The sequence below is a fragment of the Sturnira hondurensis genome, unplaced genomic scaffold, assembly GCF_014824575.4.
Source record: "Sturnira hondurensis isolate 20B ecotype Veracruz unplaced genomic scaffold, ASM1482457v3 Scaffold0022215, whole genome shotgun sequence".
Lineage (NCBI taxonomy): Eukaryota > Metazoa > Chordata > Mammalia > Chiroptera > Phyllostomidae > Sturnira > Sturnira hondurensis.
This window is the reverse complement of record NW_028094846.1, coordinates 150622-168846: the sequence shown is the minus strand read 5'-3', so window position 1 is coordinate 168846 and position 18225 is coordinate 150622. Positions and strand designations below refer to the sequence as shown.

Sequence of the window (18225 nt, the reverse complement as noted above, 5' to 3'; positions counted from 1 at the left end):
TGAAGGGGATGCTCAAGGAGGCTCAGCCAGAGAACCCGGAGGGTTGCCCGGACCTGCACCCCATCCATGTGCACCCTAAGCCCGAGGCTTCCTCGCAGTGGAGAAAGCCTCTGCGCCCGCAGCTATCACTTCGCTGGAGTCCAACATGGAAGACCCTGTTTCCCAGTTCGTGGGAAAGTCTAACAAACCCCTAACGTCTCATGTCTTTGGCTGAACTCTGAAAGCCAATCTTCTCCCTGAGGCTTGTGGTGGGCTGATTCCAACAGCTGGATTCCGATCTGTCACTGTCCTAGGATTTAGGGGGGTGCTGCCTGGGGGTGGGGTCACTCTTCTTACATTGCAGTGACCTGTACTGCCTACTGACCTTTTCTGCTCTGCAGCTGCCCCACCACCCCCAGGGCTGGTACTGGAGTCAAGCTGGATTGCGGTGGGGTGGGCAGGGGGCTTTCCCTGAGGGTCCGGGTTGGGTGGCTGTGGAGCTGCAGCTGAGGGCTGGAAGAGCCACCATCTCTGGTTGGGAGAGGAGCCGCCCCGCCACCTCCAGTGGAGAAGCTGCAGAGCTTGGTGCTAGCCCAGATGTTCCCTTGGGGACAGAGTCGGGTTGCAGGGAGCACAGCATGGGGTCCCTCACAGGATCCACTGTCATCATGGTCACAGGACTCTGCCTCACCTCTGGTCTCTCCTCTTCACTGCTGTGTCTTCTGCTGCTGCCACCACTTGGGAGACTCTGATTCCGTGAGGGCTCCTACTCTTGCCCGGGACCAGCGAGGACCTCTCTCTAGCGCCTCCTAAAAGCACGAACCTGGCCTGAGACCAGGACCAAAGAATAAAGGCACCCGTCTCTGCACCCAGCCCCGGTCCCTGACCTTCGTGATGCTGTGTGTACAGAACACTCCTGGGCTGAGAAGCAGAGCGTGCCATCCAGCCACCTCCTGCTGCCCAGGTGGTTCTGCCTGGCTCCAGGGCCCTTCAGGGCCACGCAGATTCTGCCCCACAGCTCTGATGGATGCTGTCAGGTGACCAGGAACCGAGGTTGTCACTAAGGATGGGGCTGGAAACTGGAGATTGAGGCGCCTGCTGGACAGGCTGTGCAGCACATGGAATCCTGTGGGAAGCAGGACATCACCCCGACACCACGCACAGTGACACTCCAGCCTGAGGGGAGAACAGGTGTTTTCAGCAGAGGATCTCGTGTCCTGTACGGGGTCCCTCCCTGCCCCTCCATAGGTGTCAGTGTCCCCCAGGGGATGGGAGCAAGTCCCGTATCCCTAATCTCCCCCCACGATACCAGTCGGCACCCCAGCCCCTTCTGTACAAAGTACAGAAGCCAAGGCAGCAAGCAGGTGAGGAGAAGCAGCCCTGGACAGGAGGGACCACAGACCTGTTGGCGTCCACACGCCAGCTGCTTCCACCCTGATTTGCTACCGCTCTTGTCTCTCCCAAAGTCATGTCCCTCCTCTGACCTGGGATCTCACCACAAACAAACAGGACGTTACTCACCCAGGAGCTTGCCCGGCTGCCCCCAACCCACCCTCCCAACAGCCAGCCCCTCCTGCCTGCCGCCCACTGGTCTGACCCTCACTCTCACTCTTCCTCCCCCCACCCCACCCCACCCCACCCCGGCCCTGCCTGACTCACCTCTAAGGCCCATTGACACAAACAAAACTTTCGGCATAACCCACTCAAACCGGTTTAGCTCAGGTGTGTGGCTGCCACGGGCCAGCGGGGCCACAGGCGGGTGCTGGGACACGCACTGGTAACAAGCACCCGCACCTGTGCCCACGGCTGAGGGTGGATGCAGAGGTCACGCATTCACCAGGGAGCACACCATGATGTACAGCTCATGTCTCTGCCTCTGCTTACCCAGGGTTCCCTGAGGGCAGGGGCCAGGCTCAAGGGCCCCGTCCCCTCCTGGACTGGCACGGAGCGGTGCTCCCTCATGCCAGGTGGATGAACGCAGGCAGGCACGTGTCCGTGCTGAAGATGCCACCGTGGCATGAATTGTTCCCATTCTAGGGCCCGGAATGTGGGTGGGAGGAGGGTGGGAAGAGGCATGAGGGGAATGGGGCTCAATGAGACGGGGCCCTGCTCTGGGAATCTTCTCCAGCCAGCATTCCTTATAGCCCATACCCTAGAACCTACTTTCCACAGGCGTCCCCCCAGATAAGGGACACAAAGGCCTGAGTATTGAAGACGAGTCCCTGCCCTGCCAGCAAGGCCCTGAGACACTGGATTGCTGCTCAGGGGATGGGGTGGGGGCATGTGGAGGGAGGGAGAGAAAGAACCCCCTCCCCCAAGGCCACCTCTGCTGTGTACAGGGACCGTGAAAGTGTGATGGTCCCTCCTGGCCTCCATACCACCTGTGGCATCCTATCTCCATCGGCCGTCCATGTGGCAGGGGCCTGGGTGTGCTATGAGTGGGAAAGCTGATGGAGATGCAGGGACTGCTTCTCTGTGCCTCAGTTTCCCTGGGTTTCCTGGACCTGGAGAGGTGTGTCCGTGGGAAGGAGAAGAGCAACTCTGGAACCATACGATAGGATCCAGCGTGTGGTAATTATGATTATAACGTGGGGTGCTCCCCTCCCACTCCCCCTGCCCTGCCCACCCCTTCCTGCCACCGGGGATCTGAAAGCAGCATCAGGGTGTGGCTGCTCCCAGTCCCAACCCCCCCTCGCCCCTGAGTCCTGAGGGAAGGGGCTCGCCAAGGTGGACCTGGGCAGGAACCGGGCAGTTTGGGCATCCCTCCTGGCCCTTGTGACCTTGAAGAAGAGGTGTCTACACGGTCATGGCTGAGAGCTGGGGTCTAGGACCAGAGTGGGGTCCTGGTCCAGAGCAGGGAGGGGTACGGTCCTGGTCACTGACCAGGGGTCTCCACACTGACACCCCTGCCTTCCTGGATTCATGCCTTTAAGACGAGGTGTTCTGTCCCTTGTGTGCTGGGGACTGTCCCAGCATGGATAACTGAGACGTGATGGTAAAACAAGCCCGACTTTCTAGTTCACAGACTACGGCTCTTGTCCTGTCCGTCAATTTACACATTTGCTGACTCTCTGGCACACAGCAAGCTTCAGTCAATGCTGCCTGAACTAAAGCTTACAATTTAGTTAAGGAGATAAGATGTGCACAAATTATACGTGAGCGCACAAACTATAATAAAGGGCCTAGCAGAGGCCGAGGAAGAGCGGGAGGAGACAGTTTAAATCAAGATCATCCTCTCAAAGTCCAGTATCATGAGATAAATGGACAAAGTGACCATGGAGATGGTGGGAAGGGACCCCTCGCACCTATGGGACTCCTGGCCAGCCAGGTAACAAGAAGGTGTGACCAGATGAGGCCCTGCTGGGGAGGCCAGGAACCTAGGGGCTAATTCCTTGGTCAGTCCCTTGGCATCTTCTACCTGGCAGGGGAGGGGGGGTCCCTCCGGTTCCTTTTTAGGGATCTTGGAAGTAGCTTCCTGCCTCTGGACACTGGCGTCTGAGCAAACCCTGAGAGGTCCTCCTGCAGGCCCCTCTGCTCTTTGGGCTGCTTCTCATCTATGGGACGGGGGCTGGGGCTGGGGCTGGGGCTGTCCCCGGCTCTTCCCGTCCCTGAGTCTGGGCCTCCAAAACTGAGCCCCCTTTACCCCCAGGAGACTGGGGGGATGCTAAGGTCCCAGGAAGGCAGCAAGGCTGGCAGGATGTGGGATGCTCAGGTTCCACCCAGAGGGCCTTGCCCTATTCCTCCTGGCCCTCACCTCCCTCCTGGGGCCACGAGGGCCTGCTGCTGCCCTCCCCACCCACCCCTCTGCCTTGCCTCTCTCTTCACAGCCCCTTCCACACTCACTGCCAGGTGAAGCCTAGAGCTGACGATGGGATCCCACCCCATCAGGTCCTTCCCTCCCTCCCCAGCACCCATTAGCTGGCCCAGGCCGTGGGGGCGGTGGCTCTGTGTCTCTGTGCCAGGCCCAGCCCCCAGAGACGCACCTGTTCTGACCTGCTGAGCAGGTTCCCAGGTTTCTACCGTAGCTGTTGGCCACAGCGTGGGAAGAAGCTCTGGGGGAGCACAGAGCTCCGATCACGGCTCCTTGGGGGTAACCGCAGTGGGGTGGGCAGAACGGGCAGGGTCCCCTCGCAGGAGCTCCGAGGGACAGGCAGGTGTGTCCGTGCCTGAGGACTCCGTGACTTCCCCTGCCTTCGGGGCAGCGACCTCTCCAGCTCTCAAGCCGGCTCCCAGGGAGCACTCGGCGGACCTTCAGAAACGCTGGGCAGGTCTGCGTTTGGACCAAGGCCCCTGTCCCTGGGAGCCGACATGTGGGGGCCTGAGCTCTGGCTGCTGCTGCTGCTCCTGGCATCGCTCACAGGTAGGCCTCCGGGAGCTACCAGGACCCTTGCTGCTGAGCCAAGGTTGGGTGTGCATGCATATGCGCCCTCCCTCCCACGAGTCTGAGTTGAGGACCCAACTCTCTCTCCCACCCCGACTGCCAGTCGCTTCCCAGAAGGGTCAGACCAGCTCCCCTTGGTGTTCCCTCTGGCCCTGGGCCAGGCCACCCCATCTGGGGGCCCTGAGGACGGCTGCAGAGGCTGGAGCTGCCTCGGGGCGGGGGGGGGGTGGAAGAGATGAGGTGACCAGTGCAGAGGAACAGGGGACCCTCCACACAGCCCTCATCTCCCCACTGGGCCCGAAACTGCTGACTGGCGCTGAGGCTGACTCAGGCTGAGCTGGTCCACAGTCATGGGAGTGAGGGCAGGATGCCTGATGCCCAGAGAGAGGACAGGGTGTCTCTCCTCCTCTGTCTGTGACGTCCTAGAGTCCCAGGACCGGCACCTGGTTTGGGGGTACGGCCCCTCGCTTTCCCTGGACACATTGTTAGAGGCATGGTGGGGTCATGAGGTGGTTCCTCAGACGAGGTGGGACTGGGGTAGGGAACCTTGTCCAGCTAGGTGTGGTTCCCTCTAGTTCATCCCCGTTCCCCATTGTCTGAGTCAGATGCCTTGCATTCCTGCTTTCTAGTGTACAGAGAGCACACGGACGGGGTTGGGACTTCTAATCTTCAGATGGGGGACAGAGTGCATGCTGTGCCCAAGGACACCCCAGTGGGATTCCATGGGCTGTGCCCAGGGTGATGAGTAGTGGAGGCTGCCCCCCTTGGGGGTCTGGGGACCTGCTCATAGGACAGTTTGACCCCCGGTGCTTGGAGCAGCCTTGTTGTCCAGCGGGGCCCACATCGTCTGCCCCGCCCCCAGCCAAAGCTGTCAAGGGCTGGATGTGCTGCTCTCCTTCGATCTTAAGATAGAAAGGCAGTTGGCCCCCCCACGCTAAGTCCCATTCCTCAGACCACCCTCCTCACTTGCTTAGGCCAGGTGGGCGGAGCCAGGCTGCCCGGGGCCAGGCCCTCAGCCGCTTGCCTGCAGGACCTGCCCACACTCGGGAGTGGAGTTGCTGAGTCTCAGGACTCGATGTGGATCAAAGGGCTGCAGCTGCAGCTCCCGCACTGGACGGGAGGGAGATGGGGAGTCGGGCAGCCCAGGGAGCCCTGCCGGTCCCCAGCCCACTGAGTGCAAGCCGTCTGTGTGCGACAGGGCAGGGTCCCTGCCGTCTTTCTCCACGGCACAGAGCTGTTCCTCCTCGCAGAAGGCCGGGGGAGGGGAGGGGTGCCCAGCCAGTCGCCACAATGCTGTCACACACTCAGGGCTGGTGGGCGCCCTGAGGGCTGGAGGGCAGACCTCAGGCCCCCTGCCCAAGCACCAGCTGAGCCCCCCACACTGCTCCCCCCATCCGGCTCCTCTGTGTTCAGGCATCTCCTCAGTGGCTCCCAGGAAGCTGGAGTGTTTCTGGTCCCTGGAAAAGCAGTGGCCCCAGTTCAGGGGCTGAGCTCTGGCCCCAGTTCAGCTATTAATCTGTTAGGGGCCGGGGGCACCTAAGAAACCCAGCGGTAGGACTGCTGGCCTCCACGGCTTTCCAGCTCTGAGAGCCTGTGGGGGAGAATGCCCAGCCAGGTGATCAGACTGGCTGTGGTGATAAAAGGAGGCGGCCCAGCTGCATCTCTGAGTGGGGACCACGGCCAGCTTTCCCCAGGCACCGCCTTCTGCCTCAGCACGTCGGGCCCCCAACTGCAGGGCCAGGAAAGCTCTGCTGCCCCGGGGCCCTGCCCCACCCCTGACCGGGAGAGGAGCGAACTTGGGAGGAGGCGCCCGCACGCAGCTCTTTGTTTCTCTTTAATGGATGAGCTTCCGGGTGAGGTCCCCTCCTCCTCCCTCCCAAATCTGCCAACACCCCAACACCCCTCCAGTAGGGTCTTCTCACTAGCTCTTTGTCTGACCCAACTGGGCCCCCTGGGCTCAGCGGGTGAGGGGTTCTCTGAATTCTGAGGTCTGTGCTCTGGGGGTGAGGACCAGCCTTTTGTTGGGGTTGGTTTCCTAGAAAGGGAGGGGCACCCCTGTTTTTCTACTCCTGTTACATGGGGGGCAGGCCCTTCCCTGTAGCACCTACCCAGACCCAGGGAAGCCCTGTGGCCTCAGAGACCTCGGTCCCACCCTGATGCTTGGGGGGCTGTACTAAGGGAACCCCTGCCACAGAGATGGTGCAGCGGAATCCACTGTCCCAGAAATACCTGGATTGGCTGCCTTGGGCGCCCCGCACTGGGGACCTGGCCTGCAACCCAGGCATATGCCCTGACTGGGAATCAAACTGGTGACCTTCTGGTTCACAATGCACTGAGCCACAGCAGCCAGGTCCAAACAGCCATTTCTGTACCAGATTTAGGCAGAGGGGAGGGGTGGGGAGAGTGGGAGCTGAGAATGGAGGGAATGAGAGAGCCCAGGGGAACAGAGCAGAAAACAAGAAGGTGACCTTCAGACCTGGGGCTGCCAGCCCCTGGAAGGTCTGTGAAGACCCCCCTGGAGGAGGGCTGTGAAGGAGGGACAGGCACCTGAGCCCTGGCCTTCCCCCTGGTTCCCTGCCCTAACCCCACTTGCCTTTACAATCTGTGCGAGCTGAAAGCCGAGCTGGGGCAGAGCTGGCCACACTTGGGGGGTGGCTAGGATCTCAGGAGTTTGGGAGAAGTTGAATCCTGGGTCTCCCACCCACAGTGTGGCTGCTGCGGTGACTCAGCTGGGCTCAGACTGGCTCCGGGGGGTTTAGGGGACTTATCTGTGTGTCTGGGCCAGAGCAGAGCTGCCTGCAGGCCTGCCCTGCCCCATTGTTCTCTGCTCTCTGTGTGATCAGCGTGCCCCCCCCCACCAGACTCTAATCGGTGGGTGGGCGCTTTGCCCAGATTGAGAAACTCTCACTAAGCTGGGGGGCTTAGGACCATGGGGGGTAATTGAGGGAGAGGGGTGAAGCCAGAAGGAGAGGCTCCTGGTTTCCAGAGTCCCTCAGTACCCCATGGCCACAGCAGTGTGGGAGGGGGAAGGAAGGGGGCTTGTTTGTGTCACCTGTCCTGAATGCGGGGCTTCAGGGCCCCTCCCAGGTGCCTTCTCACCTCAGCCTCACCTGTACCCCCCTCTCTGTGGGGGGGCTGCGGCTGTGTGGTGAGGGGAGGCGAGGGTTAACGGAGGAGCCCAGACCCTGAATGGCTTGGCCCTTCCCCAGGGTGCCCCCTTCTGCCACACCCACACCAGAGGACCATCACAGGGATCTGGAGCCAGAGCTGATTTTCGGCTAGTGGCCACAGTAGAGCCCTTGGGGGGCCAGAGGCCTGGGGCCTGGGGAGCAGCTGGCGGTGAGGAGGATGGGTCCTAGTGAGAACCTGAGGAGCAAGGGCAGAGCGAGGTCTTGTTCTATTCTGTTGGGGATCCCTTGATGGCAACTTCCCATCACCTGGGGGGACAGTGACCTTATTTCTGGGTCCCCGTGCCTAGGCCGACTCTGCCCTGCACTCTGGGCTGAGGTGGGAGGGCAGCTGGGGAGGCACTCTGGCCGGACACAGAGCCATGCACCGCTGACCTCCATAGCTGAGAGACCAGGGGACCAGGCAGGCAGACATCCAAGTGTCCGCCGTGAGCAGAGTCCTCGGTCCCCGCACCCACATGCCCAGCCACCCAGCGCTTCTCTCTGGACACAGGAAGGCACACACTCTCCCGAAGGTCAGATGGGACCACTCCCGGGCCGCACGCCCCCTGCAGGCGAGGAGACAGCCCCAGCGTGGGGGCGCTAGCCACGAGGGCCCCCGGCCTCCCCTGCAGCCTGTGCCCAGGCCCACGGAACTCACACTCCCTCCTCCTCACTGACCCCCACTGTCCCCTCAGGAAACGCTGATGGGGACAGACCCCTTGTGAGGAAGGGACACTCTCTGCGGCTGTTGGCCTCAGTTTCCCCTCCTCAGGCCAGGCCTCACACACATGGGAAAGTCGGGGCCAAGCTCGGGGTGGGGAGTAGCCAGCAGCAGCCAGGGACGGACGGCCCGTCTGGGAGCAGGCGAGCGTGGGGGCCTGGCCGGGGTGCGGGAAGCTGGGCAGGGACCTGTCCGGCCAGTCGGGCCTGTTCCGTCCCTTGCGCAAGGTGTGGCTGGTGGCGGCTGTGGCTCCGCAGCAGGTCTGAATCACCACGGCTCCTGACCAGCGTCCTGGGGCTGCAGGGTGGAGGGCTGGGAGGGTCAGAGGGCGGAGGGCCTGCCAGCAGAGTCCACCAGTCTCAGCAAACAGGTGCAGGAGAAGGGTGGTGGGCCTGGCCCGCGCGGTGACCTCACCAGACAGGCAGTGTGTCTCCTCAGGTGCGTTGGTGACATCATCATGCTGACACCAGGGAGGCCCTGGGTGGGGGCGGGGGAGGCCGTCCTGGCTGCTCTGGTTCCACCCGAGCCTGGCTCTGCTCTTTCTGAGTGTGTGCGTGCGTGTGCGTGCGTGGAAGCGGGTGTCACCCTGAGCCGAGATGCTTCCACTAAACACTGGACTTAGGACCAGGGGGGCTGGGGAGAAACCCAGAGGGGACTTCCTGTTGCCCTGGGCTCCTCACTGCAGAGTTTCAGCTTGTCCCTGGGGACGTGGCTCTGGGGCTCACCGGCAGGGACTCGAGGGTAGGACCAGGTGTGTGCTGGCTGCTCCGTGCCCACTGTGCCCTAGAAACTGGTTTTGGGGGGAGTGTGGGTTACTAGTTGGGGGGCAGATGGTTGTAAAGGGTCAGGATGTGCATGAAAAGCACACTCTGGCCCCGCCCTGGAAGGTGTCCTCCAAGGGGCTTCAGTGTCCCACAGTGGCCAGGCTTGGGTCCCGCTGGCCAGCACAGACCGAGGTGTGGGAAGTTGAGGATGAGGTGCAGGAAGCCCTCATCTGCGGCCACCCCAGGTCTTCCCTGGCAGCCCTACCTGCTCCTGGGAGGACGGAAAGTGCCTGGGAGGGTGCACGTGGTTCGCTGGACTCCCAGGCTGGGCTGGGTGGGACCAGCACCAACTCAGGCAGCTCAGGGCCCTGGTATCCAGCCCTGCAGGTCTGTCCCGTCCCTTGCAGGGCCCTCCCAGCTCCCAGCAGCCGCCTCCCTCCGCCATCCTTCCACCCTGTGCAAGCAGGGCTTCGGGGACTCCTCCCTCTGCCCCAGGCTCTGCTTCACTGGGACCCTCTGACCCACTGGGGGGCGCCTTTGTCCCCTCCACCTCATGCCTGCCCTGTCCGCCCCCTTCTTGGTTCCCTTGCAACAAACCCAGCTAACCAGTCCCTCCTGTCAGAGGTCGCCCTGCCCACCCCTCCCTGTCTCTGGGGAGACTGCTGGTTTCTCCTTGGTGTCCCTGCCCACCCTCCCTGTCTCTCACCCCCTCACTCATTCACTCACTCAGCGGCCTGACAGAGAGCCAATTCCAGGCTGGAATGCAGGCCACATGCTCCTCGTCCAACGGGAGGCCCAGTTTGCACTCTGCAGAGCTCAGCTGGTGGGAACAACAGGCACAGCCTGTGGGATGAAGCACTGTGTGTGTGTGTGTGTGTGTGTGTGTGTGTGTGTGGCGGGGGCGGGCACTGCGGGGGCGGCACCAAGCTGCTTGCACCCACAGTAGGGTAGGGGGTGGGCTCCGGGAGGTGTCCCCTCGGGTGAGCAGCAGCCACCAGACAGGGAGGAGGGCGTCCCCTGCAGGGCCATGGGGACAGGGACCACACAGCAGGTGTGTGGCTCGCATCTGAGTCTGCCTGTCATCTCTCTTCCTGGGCAGTGATGGTCCTGCTGAGTTTCTACCAGGAACTGTCCCCTTCTCCCCTCCCACCAGCTGGGCACAGAGTCAGAACCACCCCACCTGGGCCCCTCTCTGTCCCCACCTGTGCTGTCACGGGGGCAGGAGACAGGCCCTCCTTGCAGACGGGGCTGCAGAACCCACCCCCCGAGTGCCGCGTGCTGTGCCCCGTAGATGTGCTCGCTTTCCGGGCCACCCCCATGTCCTGATCCTCTGGCTGCAGCTCCCTCCCAGGCAGACCCTGTTACCCACCGCATGTCTGCCCTGAGCCCCCAACCCAAGGCCTTTCTGTCTGGGGGGACTTGCTCATTCCTCTCCCACAGCCTCCATCCCCTCCCACGCAGGACACCTTCCTCCCTCTGGGAATCCAGTTCTCTCATCTTCAAGCCTCAAAAAGAATGTTCTGGCCCTGGCTGGTGTAGCTCAGTGAATTGAGCGCGGGCCTGCGAACCAGAGGATTGGGGTTTCGGTTCCCAGTCAGGGCACATGCCTGGGTTGCAGGTCGGTTCCCTGCAGGCCAACTCCCAGCAGGGGACGCATGAAAGGCAACCACACATGGACGTTTCTCTCCCTCTCTCCTTCCCCTCTAAAGATAAATAAATAAATAAAATCTTTAAAAAAAAAGAATATTCTGCAGGGCTTCCTGGGATGGGCTCCCCCGCACACCCAGGCCCTTGCTGAGGCCTCAGCTCCTGGCCACGTCTCCTGCGGGTGCCGTTTTCCCCTCCGTATGAAGGGCTTGTCGGAGGTGTCCCTAGCTTTGTGAACATGGACGTGGCCCCCTGATAGGACCCTGAGCGCCCTGAGGGCAGAAGCCAGGTCTCTCCTGGGTCACAGCCCCCACCTTGGGCTGGGAGAGGGTGTAACTCTGCCACTCCTCCTGGGTGTGGTCTTAGGCAAGTCATTTCCTCTCTAGGTCTCAGTTTCCTCACCTGTTAAACGGTGATAATAACGCCTACCTGCTGGGAGTGCTCTGTGGTCCTAGTTGTAGTGAGGTAATGGCCCCGAGGGCCCCCTTGGCTGTCATCCTCATTATGCGCGTCCCCGGCTCAGCGGGACCCCTAACCAGCTGTGTCTTTGCCCTTGCAGGCCAGTGCGCGGCCGGTGAGCTGGAAAGCGCGGACCTGGTGACTGTGGTGCTGGGTCAAGACGCGAGGCTGCCCTGCTTCTACCGAGGCGACCCTGACGAACAGGTGGCGCAGGTGGCCTGGGCGCGCCGGGATGGGGGCGAGGGCCTGCGGGAGCTGGCGCTGCTGCACGCCCAGTACGGGCTGCACGTGAGCCCGGGCTACGAGGGCCGCGTGGAGCAGCCGCCGCCGCCGCGGAATCCCCTGGACGGTGCAGTGCTGCTCCGGAACGCGGTGCAGGCCGACGAGGGCGAGTACGAGTGCCGCGTGAGCACCTTCCCCGCCGGCAGCTTCCAGGCGCGGCTGCAGCTCCGCGTGCTGGGTAAGCGCGCTGCTTGTGCCGAGGCCCAAGGGCGCCTGCGTGGGGGGGGGCGGCGGAGGGGGTGCAGAAGTAAGAGGTGGGGTAGCAGAGGTTGAGGGAGCCTCGTGCAGCCCATTCCCCGCCTCCACCCCCCCTCCCCCCCGCAATCTCCAGGTGACCTCAGCGACTTGATCCAGCCCGGTCAGCGTTGGGGAAGAATCCCTTCATTAGCAGGGTTTCCACCGCTGCCGTCAAACCTGCCCCCTTTGTTTCTTCCAACCTGTGGGGCAACAGGGCCCAGCTTGTTCTCTCTCACCTGTGCCCACGCTCTCTGCTTCCTGCACCAGCCCCCCACCCCCCAACCGCACCTGGATGCCTTCCTAGGCCCCTGCCCCATTCCTTCCCAGCTGGGTGGGAGGCCCTCCCCATGGCTTGGGCCTGGGTGACTTGTCCAGCAGCCCCCATTTCAAAGAGCCGAGACCCCAGCCTGGTGGCGCAGTTGGTTAAAGCTTCATCCCCAATGCGCCAAGGTTGCAGGTTCCATCTCAGGTCAGGGCACATACAGGAATCTCTCGCAAAAAAAAAAAAGAGCAGAAGGCCTTCCTCCCGCCCCACCCAGCTCTCTTCTCCAAGCTGAACTTACTGGTTTCCACAACATTTAAAGACACCCTTTCAAAGCCTCCTTCCAGCGGACGTGCAGGCCCAGGTGTGACCAGGTAGGGCTAATATCGTTTGATCTGGGACTTCAGTGAATGTGGTCAGAGACCGCAACCGTGCTTCAGAGCGTCACTTGGCCCTGTGCACTGCGGTCAATGGAAGCCCCAGACCTACGGCCGAGTTGAGTCTCCTCCACTCTGGGCTGTTTCCATCACGGACACAGGGAAGGCCAGCATCGTGTCCCTCCAGCCTCCAGCCTTGCAGGGAAATGCAAGTGTGACCTAGGCCTCAGCGCCTCAGAGCTTCCGATCTAGGAACATGTCACTTAGCTTCCCTGAGCCTCAGCCTCCCCGCCTCTGAACCAGGGACGATGACCTCTGTGTGGCTCAGTGGTGTGTTGGTTGCACGAGATGACATTCGTGTTGTATTTAGCATAATACTGGGTGTATAGCAAGTGCTTAATAAATAGCGCCTGTTATTATTATTATTATATACGTGTTATCTGGTTCATTTTAAAATTACTTCATTGCTTTCAGTCAAAAATGACCCAGCTTAGTGTAAAAAATACCAAATCCTACCACTCATCTGGTCTCTTTCTTGGTGCAAGGAGAGGGACTGAGCTGGGAGGGGCAGGGCCACCTGACTGGCAGAGCAGACTCTGTGTGACCACACCTCCTGTCCATCCATCTGTCTGCAGTGCCTCCCCTGCCCTCACTGAACCCCGGCCCAGCGCTGGAAGAGGGCCAGGGCCTGACACTGGCCGCCTCCTGCACAGCAGAGGGCAGCCCGGCCCCCACCGTGACCTGGGACACGGAGGTCAAGGGCACCACGTACAACCGCTCCTTCGCACACTCCCGCTCAGCCGCGGTCACTTCGGAGTTCCACCTGGTGCCCAGCCGCAGCATGAACGGGCAGCCGCTTACCTGTGTGGTGTCCCACCCGGGCCTGCTGCAGGACCAGAGGATCACCCACGTCCTCCAAGTGGCCTGTGAGTGCCGGGGTCTTGGGGGGGCCCACGGGCATCAGGAAAATCGGAGAGACACTGGGACACCCTGAGCTGTCCCAGGCCGGCTGGCAGGGTCCTGTGGCCATGACATGTGGCTGAGAGAACAGCAGCCTGAGCGGGGAGGGCCAGGTGGGGCCACCCCAGAGGACTGAGGACCTCTCCGACCTTCAGTGCCCTGCTCCTGACAAAGGCAGTCGCCTGCCTCACAGGGCGGCTGGGAGAGCCGCATGTAAACTTGGAATTGGGACCCGAGAGAGACTTGGGGCACGCCTGGGCCCTGCTGCTTAGCAGCTGCCCCTCGGCCTGACTAGGCTGGGAGTGTAGTCACCCCACTTCCAGGGTTCCCGTGGGAATTAAGGCCTGGGAGTGCAAAGTGCCTCCCTTGGTGCAGGGAACGTGCAGGGAACGTGCAGGGAAGGTGCACAGGGAACCACAGGTGTTTTCCTGCGTTGCATTGGAGCCTCTGGGGGAGGAGGCCACTGTTTCCTGCTGCTGCTAACCCAGCATTTGGCACAAAGCTGGTCCTCGACAGATGTTTGCTAAGGAAGCGAATGAAGCAGTCAGATTGTTTAGCTCCCAGCTCTTCTGGGCGCCAGCAGGGGTGTGCTGAGGCCTTGAAGGGCAGCCACTGTGGACTCTCTGAGCCCCGAGAGGGTGGAGCCCTGTAGTGAGGCTCTGCCAGCAACGAGCAGAGCGGGCCAGCAGGAGGGCTGGCACTGATGGGGAGGAAGCAGAGGTTGCAGGGGGCCCTTTCAGGCAGGGTGGGGGCTGGTGTGGGGACCCTTGGAGGCACAGCAAGATCAATCCCATGTTTCTCCTCTCTCCTCCCACCCAGTCCTCGCCGAGGCCTCTGTGAGGGGCCTTGAAGACCGGAAGCTGTGGCAGGTGGGCAGAGAAGGTGCTACTCTCAAGTGCCTGAGTGAAGGGCAGCCCCCTCCCTCCTACAACTGGACCCGGTAAGGGCCCGGGCGGAGCGGCCTCACGGGGGATTAGGGTCCTTCTCTCTAAGGCTGGTGTGTCCTCATTATGGGCTAGGACAACATATTCTGAGCCCCAGATAAATTGGGGTGCACATTCAGACCAACACAAGAGCACACATGGTTGTTGAATACTCCTGGCTTGTACCTGGAATAACCTAATAAAGACCTTGGCTCTTTTTTGGTAACTTTTAAATGCTAAAGCACTTAAATATTAACATTGTATATTTTTATGTAACTTTCTAAAGTGGGCAAGACAAAACAATACGTGATTGGAACTGCTATTAAACCCACACTCCTATAACCCGCCCCCACCTCTTCCAGTTCCTTCACGGAGGGCTTGGCCTTTTCCAGGGTCTGCTGGCCAGGGAATGAGGAGGGTCGGGCCTATATGTGGGAGCCCGTGATGGGCGAGTGGCCTTGTGCCTGGGGCTCTGCCCTGGTCTTGGTGTGTAGCCCCGAGGGGACGGCCCCCATCCCTTTTTCCAAGTATGTCGGGGGCCCAGGCAGGAATGAAGTGTCCTGTAGTGCAGACTCCACGCTCTGTGTGCCTGGCACTTGGGGCTGGGTGACACAGGCCTGAGGGAGCTCGTGGGACGGCACACGTGTGTGGGGGTGCCCGGGTCAGGCTGGGCGGCAGGAGAAGGGGGCCTCTGCCCAGGCCTGCCTGGGGGAGGGAGGGGCACCGTGGGAACAGCCTGGGCTCGGGTGACGACAGGCGGGAAGGTGGTGCAGGGCCGTCTGGGCTTGTCGGTGGTGGCGGCCTCAGCCCGCCTGCCGGCCAGCACCCATCGGCTTCCCCGTCCCCCAGGCTGGACGGGCCTCTGCCAAGCGGGGTGCGTGTGGAAGGGGACACCCTGGGCTTCCCCCCACTGGCCCCCGAGCACAGTGGCGTGTACGTCTGCCACGTCAGCAATGAGCTGTCCTCGAGGGACTCTCGGGTCACCGTGGAGGTTGCTGGTAAGCCCTGGGGCGGACACAGGGGCTGGGGTCATAGAAGCAAGCCCCAGCCAGCTGGAGAGGGTGGGACCGTGTGCCTGCGGGGTGGCCTGGGTGTGCGTCGTGAGGATACAGGGGGTGGGGGCGTGTCGGGACCTGGGTGCCCGGCTCAGACGGTGGCCTGCCCCCAGCAGACCCAGAGGAGACCACGGGGAAGCAGGTGGACGTGGTGTCGGCCTCCGTGGTGGTGGTGGGGGTGATCGCGGCGCTCCTCTTGTGCCTGCTGGTGGTGGTGGTGCTGCTGATGTCCTTATACCACCGGCGCAAGGCCCAGCAGATGACCCAGAAATTGTGAGTCCTGGCTGCTCCTGGGGGGGGGGAGCAAAGCTGGGGGCACAGAGGAGGCAAGCAGCAGGTGGGCTGGGACCAGGGAAGGGGAGGGGACTGAGTGTGGACATCGTGGAGCTTACAGACCAGCAGGTGGGGGGAGGCTTTGGGGAGGGGAGAAAGCGCTTGGAGCTGGGACCACGGCTGGACGAGGATCCATAGGCCCCCCGGGTGTCTGCGCATGCACACGCGTGCACATCCACACGCAGTCTGCGGCCACTCAGTCACCCATCTGGGACAGCCCAACTCACGGCTCCGTGTCCCAGTGGCGGGGCTCACTGTGGGGGCCCCCACGACTCTCTGCTCCTGACCCACTGGTGTCTTTCCTAGTGAGGAGGAGCTGACCCTGACCAGGGAGAACTCCATCCGGAGGATGCATTCCCACCACGGGGACCCCCGGAACCAGGTACGTGCTCCCTGCTGAGTAGCAGCACAGGCCACTGACTCCCAGCAGGGGCTGGGCCAGGGCGCCTTTGCGGGGTGCCCTTGCTGCTTTGCATGTCCTGGGCTCCGCAGGAACCCACCGTGAGCACTGATCCCAGGCTGGGGCTGGGGAGCTGGGATGGATGCGAGGACACTTGTATTCAGGAGAGAGGGCTGTGGGGCAGGGGGACGGTGGTCCGGGAGGAGGCTGGTGGAGGACAGACTGAAGAGGCTGAGCCCTGTCCTGACTCCTCCCCCATGTCCGGGCCCTGCAGCCGGAGGAGAGTGTAGGGCTGAGAGCCGAGGGCCACCATGATAGTCTCAAGGACAACAGTAGCTGCTCTGTGATGGTGAGGCCCCCGGCCCCACCGGCATCCCCACCACTCTTCTCAGACCCCACTCTTGCTCCTGTGTGCTGGGTCCAAGGCCCCTCCCCTGACCCTCTCGCCTTGGCCTGGCTCAGGCTGCCAGCCCCACACCCCTGCTCTGCCTCTGTCGCTGTCTCCGTCCCCACGTCCCCAACCCAACACTTGCTCCCAGCTCCTTCTCTGGTCCCCTGTGCCTCTGAGACAGTCATGACCCCTGATCCCTGCTTGTGCCTGACCTCCGGCCCCACCTTGCCCCACCGGCCCCGCCCCTCGTGTCTGACTGCCCAGCTGTGGTCCCTGACATACCCGCACCCTCCGTCTGCAGAGTGAGGAGCCAGAGGGTCGCAGCTACTCCACGCTGACCACAGTGAGGGAGATAGAGACGCAGACCGAGCTGCTGTCCCCGGGCTCCGAGCGGGCAGAGGAGGAGGAGGATGGCGACGAAGGCATCAAGCAGGCCATGAGCCACTTTGTACAGGAGAATGGGACGCTGAGGGCCAAGCCCACGGGCAACGGCATCTACATCAACGGGCGGGGGCACCTGGTCTGACCCAGGCCCGCCTCCCCGAGCCCACCCTCTTCTGCTGATGTGGGGGCTCTCCACTCTCTCGGACCCCCACACCCCATGGACTGCTCGACCTTTCCCTCCGGCCCCTGTGTCTGATGCCAGGATGGCCCGTTGGCTGCGTCCCTACGCCGTGCGTGCAGGTCACTGAGTGAGTGTGAGTGTGAGTGTGAGTGTTGGCTGGGGGGGTGTGTGGAGAGGTGGCTGTGTTTGGGACTCTTTGTGGAGAGTACTGTGTGTATGGCTGTGAGACCTCCGCCTGTGAACGCAGGTGTTCGCTTCAGACCCAAGAGCAGTATTAGTGACGCAGAGGTTGGAGGCGAGAGGTGGAGACGGCAGGCATTTCCAGGTGTGCGGGCACAGCTGGAGCTGGAGCCTGGCCTCCTGAGTGGGGGAGCTGGGCTCCCGCACTGGGCACCAGAGGGCGAGTGTGGAGCCATGGCCTGGGGGCCGTGAGACTCCAGCTGTTACAGAAGAAGCCCTCTGCCCTCTGGTGGCCTCAGGACCTGCTGCACGGACATACTCTCTTTAAGGGCTAAAGCTCTGAACCCTTTGAGAAGAAAAAAACTTAAACAGACTTTTGATTTGTATGAAGTCACTTCCACTTCAAGTGAGGCCAGTTTGTTTGGGAGCTGGGCACGGCCCAGAGCCTGGGACTGACTCCCTGTGGGTCTGAGAGAGGCTCCTTCTCAGGCATCTGAGCCCAGGCGGCCTCTTGGGAAGGAGCCTGGAGCTGGTGGGGTCTGAAGGTGTCCGCCTGGGTTGTGACTTCGGGGGCGGGGTCCACCCTCGGTCCCCTGGGCTCCTGTTTTCTTAGCTGTGTCCACAGTGGCCTGTGCCCCCGTGGGCAGTTGTTGGGACTTGGTGCCGAGGGTTCCTGGTTTGGTTGTTGGGGAAAGAGGGTGGGGGTCCAGGGTACTCGGTGGAGCTGCTGAGGGCAAGACTGTCTCCATCCCCAGGGTCTTGGGGCTACCTCCTCAGGGCTTTTCTGGCGATGTCTCTGGGTGGCGGCTGAGTTGGGATGGGGCCTATTTGTGCCTGGTCCTCCCAGACACACTCAGCTCAAATCCCCCGGCCGAGTGCCCAAACCCGCCTGGCCTTCACCTTCTGGGTCTCTGGAACAGAGGAAAGAATCTCCACCCTGCCCCGCAGCCAGCTCGGGACCTTGGATCTGGCTTCCTCATATGTACATTCCATGTAAATATGTGCACATTTGTACATACAAAGTGATATTCTGTTTTTAAATAAACAGATAGAAAACTCCAGTTCTGTCTGGCCCCTTCCTTGTCCCCAGAGCCAGGTAAGCCCCAAACTCTGTTCTTGTCTCAGCGCCACCGTCCCCT

The 18225-nt window shown here is 62.0% G+C and overlaps 1 protein-coding gene across 5 annotated transcripts in view; it reads left to right on the top strand.

Annotated features, from left to right (window-relative positions):
* Positions 1-3960: 3960 nt before the first annotated feature.
* Positions 3961-18225, top strand: part of NECTIN4 (nectin cell adhesion molecule 4) — a 36079-nt gene continuing 21814 nt past the window's right edge. The window contains exons 1-9 of one of the 5 annotated variants that reach the window (XM_037035244.1): positions 3964-4339; positions 11222-11581; positions 12915-13205; positions 14059-14179; positions 15012-15160; positions 15334-15490; positions 15857-15932; positions 16225-16299; positions 16643-17431. In XM_037035244.1, coding sequence (XP_036891139.1) covers positions 4288-4339; positions 11222-11581; positions 12915-13205; positions 14059-14179; positions 15012-15160; positions 15334-15490; positions 15857-15932; positions 16225-16299; positions 16643-16867 — 1506 coding nt within the window. In that variant the 5' untranslated portion in view covers positions 3964-4287 and the 3' untranslated portion in view covers positions 16868-17431. Of the gene's footprint in view, positions 4340-11221; positions 11582-12914; positions 13206-14058; positions 14180-15011; positions 15161-15330; positions 15491-15856; positions 15933-16224; positions 16300-16642; positions 17432-18225 lie in introns of those variants that run through there. The other 4 variants (XM_037035242.1, XM_037035246.1, XM_037035245.1 and 1 more) reach the window with 4 other exon arrangements.